Source organism: Carcharhinus amblyrhynchos, chromosome 19 (assembly GCF_965287045.1).
Source record: "Carcharhinus amblyrhynchos chromosome 19, sCarAmb.v2.hapA, whole genome shotgun sequence".
Classification (NCBI taxonomy): domain Eukaryota; kingdom Metazoa; phylum Chordata; class Chondrichthyes; order Carcharhiniformes; family Carcharhinidae; genus Carcharhinus; species Carcharhinus amblyrhynchos.
In genome coordinates, this window is record NC_137342.1 from 42,725,221 (window position 1) to 42,744,160 (window position 18,940).

At 45.0% G+C, this 18,940-nt stretch overlaps 1 protein-coding gene across 2 annotated transcripts in view; it reads left to right on the forward strand.

Annotated features, from left to right (window-relative positions):
• LOC145355495 (ankyrin repeat and SOCS box protein 13-like) overlaps window positions 1–18,671 on the forward strand; it is a 50,066-nt gene extending 31,395 nt beyond the window's left edge. For both annotated transcript variants that reach the window (XM_080207676.1, XM_080207675.1), the window contains exons 2-6: window positions 2,148–2,335; window positions 10,297–10,447; window positions 12,640–12,774; window positions 13,529–13,720; window positions 16,185–18,671. In XM_080207676.1, coding sequence (XP_080063802.1) covers window positions 2,148–2,335; window positions 10,297–10,447; window positions 12,640–12,774; window positions 13,529–13,720; window positions 16,185–16,312 — 794 coding nt within the window. In that variant the 3' untranslated portion in view covers window positions 16,313–18,671. The remainder of the gene's footprint in view (window positions 1–2,147; window positions 2,336–10,296; window positions 10,448–12,639; window positions 12,775–13,528; window positions 13,721–16,184) is intronic.
• Window positions 18,672–18,940: the final 269 nt, after the last annotated feature.

Here is an 18,940-nt window from a genome sequence, read left to right on the forward strand (position 1 = left end):
AAATGTGTATGTTTTGTGTGAATTTTCACTATTCCTGTTCTCACACTCATTCTGTCTCAAACATTCCTTTTGATTTGATTTATTATTGTCACATGTATTGGCATACAGTGAAAAGTATTGTTTCTTACGCGCAATACAGCCAAGACATACCATTCATAGAGAAGGAAAGGCAGAATGAAATGTTACATTCATAGCTAAGCTGTAGAGTAAGATCAACTTAGTGCAGGGTAGGTCCATTCAGAAGTCCAATGGCAGCAGGGAAGAAGCTATTCTTGAGTCGGTTGGTAGGTGACCTCAGACTTTTGTATGCCTTTCCTGATGGAAGAAGGTGGAAGAGAGTATGTCTGGGGTGTGAGGGGTCCTTAATTATGCTGGCTGCTTTTCCGAGGCAGCAGGAAGTATAGAGAGAGTCAATGGATGGGAGGCTGGTTTGCATGATGGACTGGGCTACGTTCATGACCCTTTGTAGTTCCTTGCGGTCTTGGACAGAGCAGGAGCCATAACAAGCTTTGATACAGCCAGAAAGAATGCTTTCTACGGTGCATCTGTAAAAAATGGTGAGAGTTGTAGCGGACATGCCAAATTTCCTTAGTCTTCTGAGAAAGTAGAGGCACTGGTGGTTGATTGGTTCCTCCTTATCTTTTCTCATTTCCTTTTCCCTGATATTTCATTTACTTATTTTTGATGATTAGTTTTATAAGTATTTGTTTATAGGATGTGCCCATCATTGATTAGGCCCACATTCATTGCCCTTATGAAGGTGGCAAAAGTAAAATGATTTACTTTCCCATTTGTTCCCATCCTTCACTGTTTTTCTATCATTTGTTTTTCTTTTGCTTACCCTTTTATCCTGACTCTGCCTTTCATTTGATCTCTCTTTCTTTCTCCTCTTTCATTTCACTCTTGCACTATTTCTCAACAAGTTCTCTCTCGGCATGAACTGCTATGCAATAGCATGTCCTAAAATGTTACACGTATTTTAAGAGAAAAGGTCAATTGGCAATAATAGTAAATTGGGAGGAAAAAACCAAAACCAATAATTAGATTGGAACAACCTTTAAAGATTGGGGGTTGGAAGATGGGGAAGGGGGGAGAGTGGGTAACTGAGGTGACGTGATTTATTGCGAACGAAAGAGACAAATTGAATCCCTTATCCCTTTCTTGTGCAGAAAGAACTGAAATAAATAGCAGCTTTAGAGAAGGGTCGTTTTGAAAAATAATGCTGTGTACAGAAAATGGGGATGTCGAGAGGGCTAACACACGAGCAGGGATGTGCTTCTGAGGATGTATAAGGCTCTGGTCAGACCCCATGTGGAGCATTGTGAGTAGTTTTGGGCCCCATATCTAAGGAAGGATGTGAGGGCCTTGGAAAAAGTCCAGGGGAGGTTCACAAGAATGATCCCTGGAATGAAGAGCTTGTTGTATGAAGAACGATTGAGGACTTTGGAGTTTAGAAGGATGAGGGGGGATCTTATTGAAGTTTCCAGGATACTGCAAGGCCTGGATAGAGTGGACATGGAGAGGATGTTTCCACTAGTCAGAAAAACTAGAACCAGAGGGCAGAACCTCAGGCTTTAAAACAGAGATGAGGAAGAATTTCTTCAGCCAGAGACTGTTGAATCTGTGGAACTCTTTGCCGCAGATGTCATTGAGTGTCTTTAAGACAGATAGGTAGGTTCTTGATTGATAAGGGGATCAGGAGTTATGAGGAAAAGGCAGGAGAATGGGGATGAGAAAAATATAAGCCATGATTGAATGGTGGAACAGTCTTGATGGGCCCAGTGACCTAATTCTGCTCTTATGTCTTATTGTCTTATGTTCGGTTTAATTTGAACTTTTGGTTTTAGATATAAACTCTTAACTTAACGTAAAGAGAAGGGAATCTGCTCATTGCAGGTGATGAATATCTTACTGGGGATTAGTTTGTGCCCCTATAAGTAGACAAATGAAACTGTAGCTGTTGGGTTAGGAGTTGTATGCTTGTAATGTACATATCTATAAACAAATATCTATAAGAGCATGTGAAGATTGACTCCAGTTCTATTGCTCACCAACTGCTTTTCTAGAATATAATAGCTCCATAACAGAAAACATTACTTCTTTTTATAAGTAAAACTCTTTACTTCACATTTATTTTCTTTCTTTAGGTTTTTGGGCTGAGCGGACACCTGTGCACGAAGCAGTCAAACAAGGCGAGGTCTTTAAACTGAAGCAACTGATTGAAAATGGAGCTTGTGTGAATTTAGTTACTGTAGATTCCATCACCCCCTTGCACGAGGCAAGTCTGCGGGGGCAAATCCAATGTGTACAAATGCTGCTTGCTGCAGGAGCACAGGTAAAAACTGGGCTCACGCTCATTAATGTGCTGTTTGTGTTATTCCTCAAGAAGTATTTTTTTTTTGAGAAGCACAAGGGAAAGGAGGCCGGGCTTGTAGTGTAGAACATCGCCAAGGGTTAGGAGGGAAGATCCTGTAAATTGAATGTTGCTGTTATGTGAATTGTCATCTCTTATAATGGAGGCTCAGACAGGACAAGTATTTCATGGTTAGAAGGTTATGGGGAACAGAAAAATTGGATGTTTTTTTTTATTCATTTGTGGGACATGTTCATCACTGGTTGATCAACATTTATTGCCCAATTCTATTTACCCTTGAACTGAGTGGCTTCCTAGGCCATTTTCAGAGGCCAGTTGAAAGTCAATCACATTGCTGTGGCTCTGGAGTCACATGTAGGCCAGACCAGGTACGGACGGCAGATTTCCTTCCCTAAAGGACTTGAGTGAACCAGATGGGTTTTTCCAACAATCGACAATAGTTTCACAGTCATCAGTAGATTTTTAATTCCAGATTTTTTTTATTGACTTCAAATTCCACCATCTGCTGTGGTGGGATTTGAACCCGGGTCCCCAGAACATTTGTTGAGTTTCTGGATTAGTATGATGTGGAGATGCCGGCTGCTCCGAAAGCTCGTGAATCCGAATAAACCCGTTGGACTTTAACCTGGTGTTGTAAGACTTCCTACTCTGGATTAATAGTCTAGCAATAATACTGCTAGACCATCGCCTCCCCAAATGTAATCTTGATCCCTACATAGTGAGAGTGCAGGAAAAAGTGAGATGTAACATTTGGCCCCCAAGAGGAACATATTAACTGTATTGATAAAGAAAGAGGAAAAGGGTTGTGAGCAATGCATCTTCCATCTGATAATTCGTATTTTCTTGTACCCTGTGTAAGAGAGCAGCTACACAAATTGGGTACAAACGTCAAGCCCAAAAAGGGCTAGTCTGTACCACTTGTAAAACCAGATGTATCAAAAAAGTTTTAAAAAATACAATATAGCTTCACCTGAGATCTGAGACATCTGGCAAAGTCTATATCAATTCTGGCTCTGATGCTTCTCAGGCTGGTGGAGCTTATCAATACTTGAGTGAATAAATCCATTTTATGGTGTGGCACTGAGATGACACAGGTTCAGTTCCTGCTTCGTGCTAATAATTGTACATGATGTTCTTGTGTTAGCAAGTAGAATATGAGCTAGAAAAGTAGTGTGTGGAATTCTCTTCCAGGGAGAGCAGAGGAGATGAGGCACTTAGATACTGCTAAGACTGTGTTAGATTCTTTCCTTACGAGAGAGTCAAAGAGGTTGACGGGAAAGTGGAGTTGAGGTTACTAGCATGATCTTATCAAATTGAGAAGCAGGGTCGAGGGGATGAATGGCCTATCCCTGCTCCGAGTTTGTGTATGTTTGTGTGTGAATCCTGCTCTTGTAGCTGTTACCATTCCAAACCCCACAGAGGCTGGTTGGACCAAATTATCTATTTCTGTGTCATAACTTACAAATATACCACGTACTTCCGTTAACTTCATTCTGTCAGTGTTCGTCAGGTCAACATTTCTCAATGTGCTGAAGTTGCTGAACGGGTGGCACAGTGGTTAGCACTGCTGCCTTACAGCACCGGGGACCTGGGTTTAATTCTGACCTTGGGTCACTGTCTGTGTGGAGTTTGCATGTTCTCCCTGTGTCTGCGTGGGTTTCCTCCCATAGTCCAAAGATGTGTAGATTAGGTAGACTGGTCATGCTAAATAGCCTCTTAGTGTCAAGGGGATTAGGAGGGGGAATGTGTGGGTTTGTGGGGTTAGGGGCTGAGTGGGATTGTTCACAGTGCAGACTGAATGGGCCGGATTGGCTGCCTCCTACACTATAGAGTTTCTATGATTCTGTGACTATTACTCTACAGCAAACTCAGATCCTGGCAAGAGTCAGCAACTGGGTGAGGGTGAGGTGGGGGTGGATGGACAGCAGAGGGAAATACATTCCAGTGAGGAAAGACCCAATGACCCTGTGGATCAATCACTATGTGAAGAGGGAAACTCTGAACTGAATCACGAACAATCTCATTCATGTTTGAACATCGCCTCTCCAGAGCTCTAGTGCCATGTGTTGGGTTAAATATTAATAAGGGATGATAGTGCCATGAATGTGAACAAGATCTTTCTAATGAACATGTTTACGCATTGAGTTCCACCCAGCTTTAGCCCGAGTTCAGGTCTGGCACCCAGTACCATGTGAAATATGTCCCATGTGTACTGAGTACTTGGCAGCTGTTACAGAGCTGTGGCGTAATGTGCTTTGTGGTCTAAACCATTTCAGAGTGATATTAAAAGTAGCTGCATTTCTGCTGCTGGTTAAGTGGAAGAGAATCTTTGCGGTTAAAGAGCAGCAATTCTTCCTCCACTCACTTGTGGGCTGGATGTTCAGTTGCAAGACCCAGCTGTTAGGTTCAATATGTATGATGTGCAGGAATTATAAGAGAAAACACATGGCAAACCAAACCTGGGATTTAGAAAGAGTTTTGTGTGTGATTCGCTGAAATACTTTTGTATGGTTCGAGGGAAGTTTCAGCTAATCAGAAAATGGTGCAAATTGTTTTTAGATGCATTTAAGATGTTGCCCATTCAAGGCAACTGTGTTTTCAACCAATTATGCCCCGCATTCTGGAGTTACTTCCTTATGATGCCCCTCCAGGTTTTGCCTGATATACAGCATTATGGAGTCATTCACGTGGGCACTCTGGAAATCTCCCAGTTTTCTGGGGAGCATTAGAAGGTGAAGGGCAACCTTGGCTAATAAGTGGGCCATGAGTGGCCCTCCTTCATCTCCATGGGGACCTGAGATTGAAATCGGGCTTGTTCACTAACCAAGCTCCCATGAGTAAGATTAAATACATTTAGTACACATTTCATAATGAGTTATAGAAAATGCTCAATCATTCAAATATCAACAGTACTGCAATCAACTTCAAAGGGTAAAAACAAAAGAGATATTAAAACTTTGGGGAGGGAACGCACAGCAATGTTGTGAGCAATCGGCACACGTCTCACTTCACATGCCCTTGCCTTACATGAGAATCATTTCAGTCACATCACAAGGTTTAAAAAAAAAACTACCTGGACCAAAATCAGCAGAATGTAGCAACCGTGCACGTGGGCAACAGTCAACAAAATGTCTTGTGGGCCGCACTCAAAATCCAGGTGGGCTGCGTGTGCCCCCTCCCCTCTTCTGTCGCCTCCCCAGCCCACCCCCCACCCCTGCAGGCTGCAGGTTTCCCCCCCTCCCCCATTGCCCTAACAGTTGATACTGCCGATATAGTTGATTTTTTAAAAAAATAAAGGACCCGATTTTGCAGCTCGAAGTGTGTCCTATTAGTGAGAACTTCTCTGAGGTTTAGTCATAAACATTTTCTGCTTCCAAAGCTGCTGGAGGTATTAGCTGATGGAAACCTGAGAACTGAAGTAGGTTACTTAACATCGCACGCAAGTTGAAGGGCAACTTCCCTCTCCCCTCCCCCCTCCTGCTCGAGATGATGACTGATCTGTAAGCTAACCCTACATAACAGCACAGCAAGGGTGATGAGACACCTGGGAACTTGACAAACAGCGTATCTCCTTAACTCAATTAAAATCAAAGGATTTAGAAAGAACCAGAAGCATGACTGACTGACAGAAAAGGAGAATAAACTATTGTGGGTAAACTCAGTGATCAGATACAGAAACAGAAATAACGTGAGCAAAAAATACGTTAAACTTTGGAGATTATAGTAACAGCAAGGAAAGAAATCTCCTAACACAATTCACACCCTAAAGAAATGAGGCTGTGATGTTTTAAATGTTCACATTCAGAGCAAAGAGGTTGGACACATACTAATAATTTTATTGTTACTTACACAGTGTTCAGTGGATTATGAATGTGCACATTGAAAAAGTTTCCAAACATCGTGGGAGGGGCAAGCAGGAGATGACAGTTTGTGAAACTAATGGTAGACTGGCGCAAATTGGCTGCCAAGTGTGTCAATTTGGGTGGTACGGTGGCACAGTGTTTCAATTCCAGGCTTGGGTCACTGTGTGGAGTCTGCACATTCTCCCTATGTCTTCCTGGGTTTCCTCCAGGTGCTCTGGTTTCCTCCCATAGTCTGAAAGACGTGCTGCTTAGGTGCATTGGCCATGTTAAGTTCTTCCTCCGTGCATCCGAACAGGTGCCAGAGTGTGGCAACTAGGGGATTTTCACAGTAACTTAATTGCAGTGTTAATGCAAGCCTACTTCCGACACTAATAAATAAACTTTTAAAAACTCAGTGCCATGGACCTGGTTTCGATTCCAGCCTTGGGTGATTGTGTGGAGTTTGCACATTCACCCTGTGTCTGACAGACATTGAGTGTAACTCACAGACCACAATAAGTAAGGAAAGACAATAATACCTCGACGATCATCCTCAACACCGGTGCCCCACAAGGCTGTGTTCTCAGCCCTCTACCATACTCCTTATATACCTATGACTGTGTGGCCAAATTCCCCTCCAATTCGATTTTCAAGTTCAGTAATGACACCACAGTACTGGGTCAAATCTCAAACAATGACAAGATAGTGTACAAGAATGAGGTAGAGAATCTGGTGAGCTGGTGTAGCAACAATAATCTCTCCTTCAATGTCAACAAAATGAAGGAGATTTTCATTGACTTCAGGAAGCTTAAAGGAGAACATGCCCCTGTCAACATCAATGGGGACAAAGGAGAAAGGGTTGAGAGCTTCATGTTTTAGGTGTCCAGATCACCAACAACCTGTCCTGGTCCCCCCATGCCGACACTATAGTTAAGAAAACCCACCAATGCCTCTATTTTCTCAGAAGACTGAGGAAATTTGGCATGTCCGCTACAACTCTCACTAATTTTTACAGATGCTCCAGAGAAAGCATTCTTTCTGGTTGTATCATCGCTTGGTATGGCTCCTGTTCTGCCCAAGACTGCAAGGAACTACGATAGGTCGTGAATGTAGCCCAATCTATCACGCAAACTAGCCTTTCATCCATTGACTCTGTTTACACTTCCTGCTGCCTTGGCAAAGCAGCCACCATAATTAAGGACGCCAGCACCCTGGACATTCTCCCCACCACCTTCTTCCATCGGGAAAAAGGTACAGAAGTCTGAGGTCCCATACCAACCAATTCAAGAACAGCTTCTTCCCAGCTGCTATCAGACTTCCGAAAGGATTTGCCTTGCATTAAGTTGATATTCCTCAACACCCTAGCTATGACTGTAACATTACACTCTGCACAGTCTTGTTTCTTTCTCTATGAATGGTATGCTTTGTCTGTATAACGCACAAGAAACAATACTTTTCACTGTATGTTAATACGTGTGACAATAATAAATCAAATCAAAAATCAAAAAGAGTCAGCATGGGTTTTCTCCAGGTGTTCCGGTTTTCTCCCACAGTCAAATAAGTGCAAGTTAGGTAGATGGACCATGGTAAAGTTACCCCTTAGTTTCCCAAGATGTGTAGGTTAGGTGGATTGACAGGGTAAATATATGGGGTTATGGCAATAAAACCTAGGTAAGATGCTCTGTTAGAGAGTCGATGCATACCCAATGGGCCAAATGGCCTCCTTCTACACTGTAGGGATGTTATGATTTACAGTCCATGTAATGAGAGTGAGCTATGGGCCAATATAACAGCGAGTATCATTTCAACAAGATATGGACCATTATATACATTTCACTCTGGAAAACCCACTTGCTTACCTCGGTTGGCCTATAATTCAGATTAAGAGATACAAGTTAAGAAATGGAATTCCAATTTTCAAATCTATCACCCCTTCCCTTCCTCCATTTTACTTCAGCTACTTCTAATCAAGAGTAGATTATAATGACCTAGATTTATAAAGCCAGTTTTCTCAGTGCTCTGAAAGCAGATGTTTCAGATAGATTCTAGCAGCTGCAGGCTAGGGCTGAACTTGTGTTTGTTGGCTGAAGATATCCTTTCAGTGGTGACATGGCTCTGTGTGTGTTCCTCTGTGGTTTGATTGGTCTAGAAATCGGGAGGAGACTTATTTTGCTTCCGATTTTGTAACCTATGAACTTTGCACACGCTAACTGTTTTGCTGCTGAATGACTTCGACTGATGCAATCCTCAGTTTCTCATTCACTGCTGAAGGGATCATGTTACTCCAGGAAGCATGGGTGGAATTTGTACTGAGCGAGGAAATGTGCTCAAGCAAAATATATGTGAACCAGCACTTGCTGCTCAGAGGCTCAAAAGCTGTTTATCTGATAAAAGACTTATTGACGCACTGCTTTAATGAGGCATAAATCTATCCGACTATTGATGATCTCTGGCACCAATCAATCTGATTCTTAACATCTTGGAGGGAAAAAGAGAGAGGGTCTTACATTGTAAATAGCACACTTCATGGTCCTTTTGGTTATCCCAAAGCCCTTTCTGAAGTGTCGCCAACGTGGGGAAATTCAGCAATTGACATGTGCACAGCAAGATCCCACAAACCGCAACGCAATTGACCCAGGAAGCTGTTTGTGATGTTGGATATATATATATTGGTCATGACACCAGGGAGGACTCCCTTGCTGCTCTTTGAAGAGTGCCATGGGATTTATTTTTTAGCAACCACCTGAAAAATCTTGTGGGACCCCTTGGTTTAGCACTTACTGGTAAGGTGGAACTTCTGACAGTTCAGCGTTCCGTCATAGCATTGTTTTCCGTTTCTGTGCAGTGCGGGTGCCCCTCCAGAAGTTTCCAGTGAGTTTCATTACTTGACTGGAATCAGTGGCATATGATCCTAATTCTTTTAAAAGTAGAATAGAGACAGTAACATGTTTGACACCTGGCTTGAAACAATAAATAAATGGAAGTTGTTATATCCAGAACAGTGCACACAGCCCCACTTTAGAAAACTTGTGTGCAAAGGGCTCCAGTGAATGATGTGCAAGTACTGCCCAGGCCATTCACGGTTCTCCAGCTGAGGCTCCTAGCTGAGTCCTCCCTTGTATGCCTTTTGTTGCGTATAGCGTGACGTACGTTGTCTAAAGTCTTGCTGAGTTTTAACTTTGGACACCTTCTAGCCTTCAGGTCGTCAAACAAATCGGGTGGCACAATGGTTGGCACTGCTGCCTCAACACCGGGGACTTGGGTTCAATTCCTGTCTGTGTGGAGTCTGCACATTCTCCCTGTGTCTTTCTTCTGGGTTTCCTCCGGATGCTCCGATTTCCTCCCACAGTCCAAAAGATGTGCTGAGAAGTTGCATTGGCCATGCTAAATTCTCCCTCAGTGTACCTGAACAGGTGCCGGAGTGTGGTAACCAGGGGATTTTCACAGCAACTTCATTGCAGTGTTAATATAAGTCTATTTGTGATAATAAATAAATTTTAAACTGCTGAACGTGGTTACGGTCAAACTTAATTTTAGAATCATAGAATCCCTACACTGCAGCAGGAGGCCTTTCAGCCCATCAACCCTATTGACAACAATCCTACCCTATTCCTGAAACCCCACTTATTTACCCTGCTAGAACCCCTGACACCAAGGGGCAATTCAGTATGGCCATTGCACCTAACCTGCGCGTCTTTGGAGTGCGGGAGGAAACGGGAGCAGCCGGAGCTAACTCACGCAGACACGGAGAGAATGCGCATACTCCACGCAGACAGTGACCCAAGGCCAGCATTGAACCCAGGTCCCTGGTGCTGTGAGGCAACAGTGCTAACCACTGTGCCACCCTTATTAGTCTTGTTCAATCAGCAGCCTTTGCTTTTTGCCTCTGCTGTTTCTGAATTATGAGTTTGTCCTGGAGTGTCACTGTGACCAATAGAATAGACCAGTCAAGCCTACACTTCAAACCCGTTTTGTTCTACTTGTAGTGATTTAATCACAGTTGCCTCAATAGCTGCTCTGTCTCTATCCTGTATTAAAAATGTATCTTTGTTCTGATATCTCTCTTTTTCTCTCTCTCAGGTTGATGCCAGAAACATTGACGGGAGTACCCCACTTTGCGATGCATGTGCAGCTGGCAACATTGAATGTGTCAAGTTACTGTTGAACTATGGGGCAAAGGTGAACCCCCTCTTTTTTGCTGCATCACCGTTACATGAGGCGTGTATGACTGGTAAGTTACAAGTGCCACTTACTGCGTCGGTAATTAAAATGTACATCAGCTAACTCGGAGAAGTGGGGTGCTTCACTTGACCAGACAACAACAGCAATTTGCAATTTATATAGCTACCTTTGATAGCGGAGAGCCATTACAAAGGCACATCCAACAACAAAATTGACACCAAGGCCACGTAGTGATATTCAGACAGGGGAGCAAAAGATCTAAGTTTTAGGGAATGACTTCAAGGGGGAGAGAGAAGTAGAGACATGGAGAGGGTTAAGGAAGGAATTTCAGAGCTGCAGGACCTGGCAGCTTAAAGGCACGGCTGCCAATGTTGGAGTGGTTGTGAATGTTCACCTGGCCAGAATTGGGGAAGTGTGGAGGTCCTGGAGGGTTGTAAGGCTGGAGGAGGTGAGTCGGGGGTGAGGTCAGAAACAGCTGAAGCTATCGGCTGCTTTGATGATCCTTGTTGAAAGCCATTTAGATGACGTGTTTATTCATTACGTCCTTTCACCTGCCCCTTGTCAGCTATAAATCTGGCATTCTCATTACCAGCTTGCACCTCAGCAAATTCTCTGCTCCAGTATTTATTTACCTTGGCAAGTTGCTTTAATGACTTTAAGAACATAAGAGATAGGAGCAGGAGTAGGCCATCTAGCCCTTCGAGCCTGCCCCGCCATTCAATAAGATCATGGCTGATCTGAAGTGGATCAGTTCCACTTTCCCGCTTTCTCCCCATAACCCTTAATTCCCCTGTCTATCAGAAATCTATCTATCCGTGATTGAAATATATTCAGCGAGGTAGCCTCCACCACTTCAACGGGCAGAGAATTCCAGAGATTCACCACCCTTTGAGTGAAGAAGTTCCTCCTCAACTCCGATCTAAACTGCGCACCCCCCCCCCCCACTTATTTTGAGGCTGTGCCCTCTAGTCCTGCTATCCTTTCTAAGCAGGAAGAATCCCTCTACTTCTAACCTATCCATCCCCTTCATTATCTTATATGTCTCTATAAGATCCCCCCTCAGCCTTCTAAACTCCAAGGAGCACAGACCCAGTCTATTCAATCTCTCTTCATAGTCCAACCCCCTCATCTCCAGTATCAGCCAAGTGAACCTCCTCTGCACGCCCTCCAAGGCCAATACATCCTTCCGCAAGTGCGGCGACCAAAACTGCACACACTACTCCAGTTGCAGCCTCACCAGTGTCCTGTACAGTTGCAGCAAGACCTCCCTACTTTTATATTCTATCCCCCTCGCTATAAAGGCCAACATTCCATTCCTTCTTGATCACCTGCAGATTGGGTTTTTGCGATTTGTGCACAAGGACCCCCAGGTCCCTCTGCACCGTAGCATGCTGCAGCTTTTCGCCTTTTAAATAATAATCCCTCCTACTATTATTTCTACCAAAGTGGATAACTTCACATTTGCTAACATTATACTCCATCTGCTGGGTCCTTGCCCAAGAGTGGAACTCTTGTGTCACTGGGAAGTATTGCAAGTATTTGATGTCTCCCTAACTAACAAACTGGACCAATCTTTGCAGATTTTGTTCTGTACCCAATTATTGTTGAATGCATTTGTCTGTCCCCAGGAGAGGCACCATCACTATGTACTTGTTTTCACCAGTGGTATCCCATGTTGTGAGTTACTGACATCCTCTTGAGGTTCCCGGGATACAGACCAACTCCTGAGATTGGGGCGGCACAGTGGTTAACACATTGCCAGGGACCCGGGCTCAATTCCAGCCTCAGGTCACTCTGTGCGAAGTTCGCGCGTTCTCCCGGTACCTACGTGGATTTCCTCCGGGTGCTCCAGTTTCCTTCCACAGTCCAAAGGTGTGCAGGTTAGATGGATTGGCCAGGTTAAATTGCTCCTTAGTGTCAGGGGGACTAGCACAGCAGATATGTGGGGTTATGGGGATAGGGCCTGGCTGGGATTGTTGTCAGTGCAGACTCAATGAGCCGAATGACTTCCTTCTGCATTGTAGGGTTTCTACAATTCCCAGATTCCTGACCTCCTCCTGAGGTAGACTATTTTGGGATTGGAAGCAGTGATTGTTTAAGAGAGGGAGATATTTGGAGACAGACTTGCCCTGAACCACTCCACCTGTGCTATGGACCAAGGAATGGGTGGGAAACACAAAAGGATATGGTTGGTTTTATTTTAATTCTTACAATTTCCTCTGATTTTTTTTTGTGATTCAGGTAGTGCTGAATGCATGAAAGTGCTGATAGATGTTGGTGCCAATCTGGAGGCCTATGACTGCCATTTTGGAACCCCATTACACGTGGCTTGCGCAAGGCCACATATCGACTGTGCAAAGCTGTTGCTGAATGCAGGTAATGTGTTTGTCCCCAAGCTCACTGGGAGCAGCTCTTGCTGATGTCTTTAACATTAGTTGCTACCTTTGCGAACCTTTATACCACTTAAGATGACATCAGTGCTCACAAATGGAACACATTTCCACAGTCATTAGAATTATAGAATCCCTACAGTGCAGAGAGAGGCCATTTGGTTCATCGAATCTGCACCGACCACAATCCCACCCAGGCCCTATCCCATAACCCTACATATTCACGCTGCTAATCCCCCTGACACTAAGGGGCAATTTAGCGTGGCCAATCTACCTACCCAGCACGTCTTTCGGACTGTGGGAGGAAACTGGAGCACCCGGAGGAAACCCACACAGATGTGGGAAGAACATTCAAACTCCACACAGACAGTGACCCAAGCCAGGAATCGAACCCGGGTCCCTGGTGCTATGAGGCAGCGGTGCTAACCACTGTACCACGTGCTACCCAGTGTTGGCGGTGTTCACTTCCTAGTTGTTTGTCGGTGACCCATTCTGTCACAGCAAACCGTAACCACAAACCCCCTGAAGAGCACCCACTCTCTCAAAGGGTCAAATTGAATCCAGCTGTTTTTCAGGCCTGTGATCCTTGTGACCAGGTCTGCTTGCGACTTGGCCCGTGCTGGGTTTCACAATGGTGGCAAACTGAGCCCCCCGCTCGGCTGCCTGAATGTAAAGGCCCAAGGTGCTATAGAAATGCAAAGCTGGCCCTTCTGTTTTTGAACGTGGTTCTTCTGTTTCAGGGGCGAATGTGAATAATGCTAAACTCCATGAGACGGCGCTACATCTCGCTGCCAAGGCAAAGGATGTAGATCTGATTAAAATGCTGATCGACTACGGAGCCAATGTTTACGCTCAGGACAACAGAGGAAGGAAGCCTTTGGACTATACGCAGTCTGGAACACCAGCCTCCGAGTGCCTGGAGTACTACCAGAGTGAGAATGTTTTATCATCAATTAACCATGTGGCATGGATTTAAAAACCGATGGCATCTGGCACAATCTGTTCACAGCCAATCCTACCCACTCGCCTGGGTTTCCAACACCCCTCACCCTCTGTGTGAATTTGTTCAACTACTCTGGGCTACGTTTTAGCTCGGAGTCCTGCCCCCATGTGCTGTCAAAACCTAACACTGCCACCCCCCCTCTCTCACACACACACACACACACACACACACATGCACACACTCGGGTGACTGTCTGTGTGGAGTTTGCATGCTCTCCCCGTGTCTGCATGGGTTTCCTCCGGATGCTCCGGTTTCCCCCAAAAGATGTGCAGATTAGGTTGATTGGCCCCCGCTAAATTGATCTCTAGTGTCAACGGATGAGTGGGTTAGATGGAATTAGTGGGGGTAAGTATGTGGGGTTACGGGGATAGGGCCTGAGTAAGATGCTCCGTCGGACAGGTGTTGCAGACTCAATGGGCCAAATGGCCTCCTCCTGCACTGCAGGGATTTTGTGAGGAAAGAGGCGAGGCGAGGGGAGGGGGTGGGGCGGCTCCCCAAGCTGGAAGCACTTTCTGAAGATTTTAGTAATGGCTAAAAATGACCACAGTTGGCAGTCTGATACTCTGGGGGCAGGGGGTGGGGGTGGGGGTGGGGGGGTGGGGGGGGGATCGTGACTACGGCCGCAGTGGAGTGTTAGGGACAGTAGTTGGAAACAGTCGATGGAGTGTTCTTATGGTCTGCTGTCGTCAATAATAAGATCTTGTCAACATTGGCAGAATGGCCTCAATTGGCCCTTAATGATGCCCAGTTGGCTACCCCCCTCCCAAACAGTGAAAATGGCCGGGAACATGTTGACAAACCAGCCACTGGCAAAACTATTCCAGGTTCCTCTCCAGCTGTTTAAAAATTCAGCCCTTTGATTTCATGACGTGTCAGCAGAGTAGTTCCTGGAACATGTGAGTGTATCGCCACTGTGTGGTCATCTGAGGGATAACAGTTGTCTTTTACCCCAGAGCCAACCTAACAAAATATCTATCACTTTAAGAAGTCTCACAACACCAGGTTAAAGTCCGACAGGTTTATTTGGCAGCAAAAGCCACTAGCTTTCCTCGATTTTTGTTACCAAATAAACCTGTTGGACTTTAACCTGGTGTTGTGAGGCTTCTCACTGTGTTTACCCCAGTCCAAAGCCGGCATCTCCACATCAAGAGTATCACTTTGCAGGGGAAAGCTTTTAACGATAGTGTTTTGTTTAGTGCTGGTCAAGATATCCTTTCAGAATTTACTTGCAAGAACCTTCTTTAAATTCGCCGCTGGGAGCCGAGGTCGGGCGAGACGGAACAAAACCAGAAAATGCTGGAAAATCTCAGCAAGAAAGCACAGAGCCAACATTTCGAGTTTGGACAACCCTTCATTAGAGATCTGACAAAGGGAGATCCAGACTTGAAACTTTCTCCCTCCACAGATGCTGTCAAGCCTGCTGAGATTTTTCAGCATTTTCTGTTTTTGTTTCGGATTTCTTCCAGTGTCCGCAGTTTCATCAGGATAGACGGATCTGGAGTCTGACAGCAGTGAGGAGGAACAAGGTGTCCTGAATAAATATCACCTGAGTACTCCAGAGCTGTGTCTGACACTCAGCAATCCTCTCAGCTATGAGTCCGGGCCGCAGTGTTTTTAATACAAAATGTACTTCACGTTTTTCATTGCAGAGAGTGACCTGTAACCAAGGCAGGTAAATGGAGTTGAGGAGCATCCCAATCGTGGTCACATTGAGTGGTGGGGAAACTCCAGGCACTGAATTCCTACCCCTGTTCCTATCGCATTAAAGCCCAGCTGGTGCTTAGCTGGCTGCAGGTCAGGATCCAAGCTGACAGCCCCAGGAATTGAGCTGGTGGGAGGGTATCTGGATGAGTTAGGAGCGTGAGGCAGGGCTACCATCAGGAGGACAAGAGTAGCAGATGCATGGGAACAGCACCACTTGCAAGTTCTCCTCCTAGCCACTCACCATCCTGGCTTGGTGTACCTAACACCATATGAACCGCAGGGATTCAAGAAGGCAGTTCACCACCACCTTCTCAAGGGCAACTAGGGATGGGCAATAAAATGCTGGCCTAGCCAATAACACACAGTTCTGCAGTACGGAGTAACTGGTGGTTCACATGAGCAAATGGAATGATGACAGCTATCGAAGAAAATCCAAGTATTTGGTGTAATTCAGTTTAACTTCTGTCTTGTTTATTTAGAATTTGTTGCATTTCATGAGTTGGGGCAAGTGATGTTTGAGTGAATAGGGTGCAGAGGTAACATAATTCCTGCGTGAGCGAATTATTCCAGCTATTGTGCGACTTGGTAGATGGGAACCTATTTTCAAACACGATTGAATTTTTGTTTAGGTGGCATGTCTGTGTGTTTCTCAGTCTCTGTAACTATTAATCACTTTGTTTTTACTTTAGGGACACCATTGAGTTTATCACATTACTGCAGAGTGACACTGAGGAAAGCCCTCGGTCCCCGGAGACTGCACACAATCTACCAGCTAGACATCGCCCCGAGACTCATCAGTTATCTATGCTACGATTGAACCTGGCTTTAATTCCCAGGATATGAACGGGTTCTTCAAAGACGTGTAGAACTGAGGAATTAAAAGCCCAATCAGTGATTTCTTTTGTGGACTGTTCTAATCTTTATGGGTACTGCCTGCAGAAGATGAGAGATTACAGACTACACGGAACCTGAGCTGTCGCTTCCCACAGCTCCCGATCTGCAGTTTGACATTCAGATTAATCTCCGAGTGCAGAAGTTGACCCTCGATTATTAAGTTTGCTGAAATGTTCTCGAAGGCAGTAGAAAGTACTTTTAACTGTTGATAAAGTTAAATCTTGGTTGTACAATTAAGACGTTTTTAAACTTGACACCGTGGAAATCAATATTGGTTCTTCCAGAGTTTCGATTGACATCACAGTGTCCGTCAGTGAGTTGGCGATGGGACTGAGCTTACCAGTGAGACTGGCAGCGGGTTACATATTTAGCAGTTCGCCAAGCTAGTTGCAGCAAAGCTAATGGAATCTATTTACCAGAGTTTGCAGTAAACGGAATTCCTGACTGAAACTACAGCAACTTCTCTGAGGAAAAGCAGGGTGATGTATTTCTTTCCCAGCAGATTGCAGTGAGCAGCGGATAGTGGCATGCAGGCGATGGGTGTAAAATTTATCCCAATCACTGACAGCAATAACGTTTCCCAGCTTGATTGATGGGAGAATGAATCAATGCGTTCAGTTCTGCTCAGGAATAGCAGTGTCATTCTGTGTGGCTGTAATTGATGTGAGAATTCGGAATCTGAAAACTGCATTGTTCAATATTGTATAAATATTTTAACATGTTATACTTTTTTTATCTGCTTACACTGGCACCACGCTTTGGCTGGAATCCCCTGGGCAAGTTTGGCAAAGGGCCTTAGATCAGGCAGGAGGGTGGCAAGTGAGCACCCAACCACTTTACTCTCTCAACCCTAATGGTGGCACAGTGGTTAGCACTGCTGGCTCACAGCTACAGCGTCCTAGGTTTGATACCCGGCTCGGGTCACTGTCTGTGTGGAGTTTGCACGTTCTCCTCATGTCTGTGTGGGTTTCCTCCGGATGCTCCAGTTTCCTCCCACAGTCCAAAGACGTGCTGGCTAGATGCATTGGCCATGCTAAATTCTCCCTCAGTGTACCCAAACAGGCACTGGAGTGTGGGACCAGGGGATTTTCACAGTGACTTCATTGCAGTGTTAATATAAGCCTACTTGTGACACTGACAAACGGTTGACTGGCCATGCTAAATTAACGTTTATTTATTAGTCACAAGTAAGACTTATATTAACACTGCAATGAAGTTATTGTGAAAATCTAATCACCACTGGCTGGCACCTGTTTGGGTCAATGCACCCAACCAGCACATCTTTCACCCAGAGGAAACCCAGGCAGGCAAGAATCTGCTGGTGACCCTGAAACCATTGTAGATTGTCTGGAAAAACCCATTTGTAAATGGCCTTTAGGAAATCTGCTCTCCTCACCCAGCCTACGTGTGACTCCAAAGTCACAGCAACGTGGCTGACTCTCAACTGCCCTCGGGCAACCAGGGATGGGCAATAAATGCTGGTCAGCCAGCGATGCCCGTGTCCCACGAATGAATAAAATAAAAGCCAGGCAGGGGGCTGTACGGAGTAAGATTGGGCAGGATTTCCCAGAAAGGGGCAGCACTCACCTGCTCTCCAGCTGGGGACAGAGCCATCTTCCTCCATAGGTTCCAGTCTTTGTTACAATCTTTGTAATTTTAATTTATTTTGAACCTGATTCTTGACATGCAGACATCATTGGTAGGTCCAATTTCTATTGCCCATCCCTAATTAACCTTGAGAAGGTGGTGGTGAGCTGCCATCTTGAACCGTTATAGTTGGGTGGTATAGATACACCCACAGTGCTGTTAGGAAGGAAGTTCCAGGATTTTGACCCAACGAAAGTGAAGGAAAAGCTGATGTGTTTCCAAGTCAGGATGATTTCTAACTTGGAGACCTCAGAAGTGATGATTTCATGAAGTTTGAGAAGCTAAGGGTGGCAGGGTGCTTAGCGCTGCTGCCTCACAGCGCCAGAGACCCGGGTTGCATTCCCAGCTTGGGTCACTGTCTGTGCGGAGTCTGCATGTTCTCCCCATGCCTGCGTGGGTTTCCTCCCACAGTCCGAAAGATGTGCTGGTTAGCTGGATTGGCCATGCTAAATTCTCCCTTGGTGCCCCCAAACAGGCGCCAGAGTGCTGCGACTAGGAGATTTTCACAATAAATTAATTGCAGTGTTAATGTAAGCCTTCTTTAGAAAATAATAAATTAAAACTTTAACATGTCAAAACAGAGAAAGTTGATGCATCAGCTTAGGCAATGGAGCATGGATTATTTCTTGACCCAGATTCCTGGTGTTTATTTTCCTACATCAGTTCCTTGTTTGACTATTAAAACATTGTACATTAATGAAACAGTGTCACCCGGCAGTTGTATCTGGTGACAGTGAGGACCATAAGAGACTGGCTCGAGTCACTGTACAACATTATTGTTTGTCTCCAGAATTATGCAATGACCTTTAACTTGCAACAATCTGCTTGGCACGGTCTAGGACACGAGGGGTATTCACTCAGCTGAGTGCTTGGCTGATTGTGGTGAACACAATCGACAAGACAA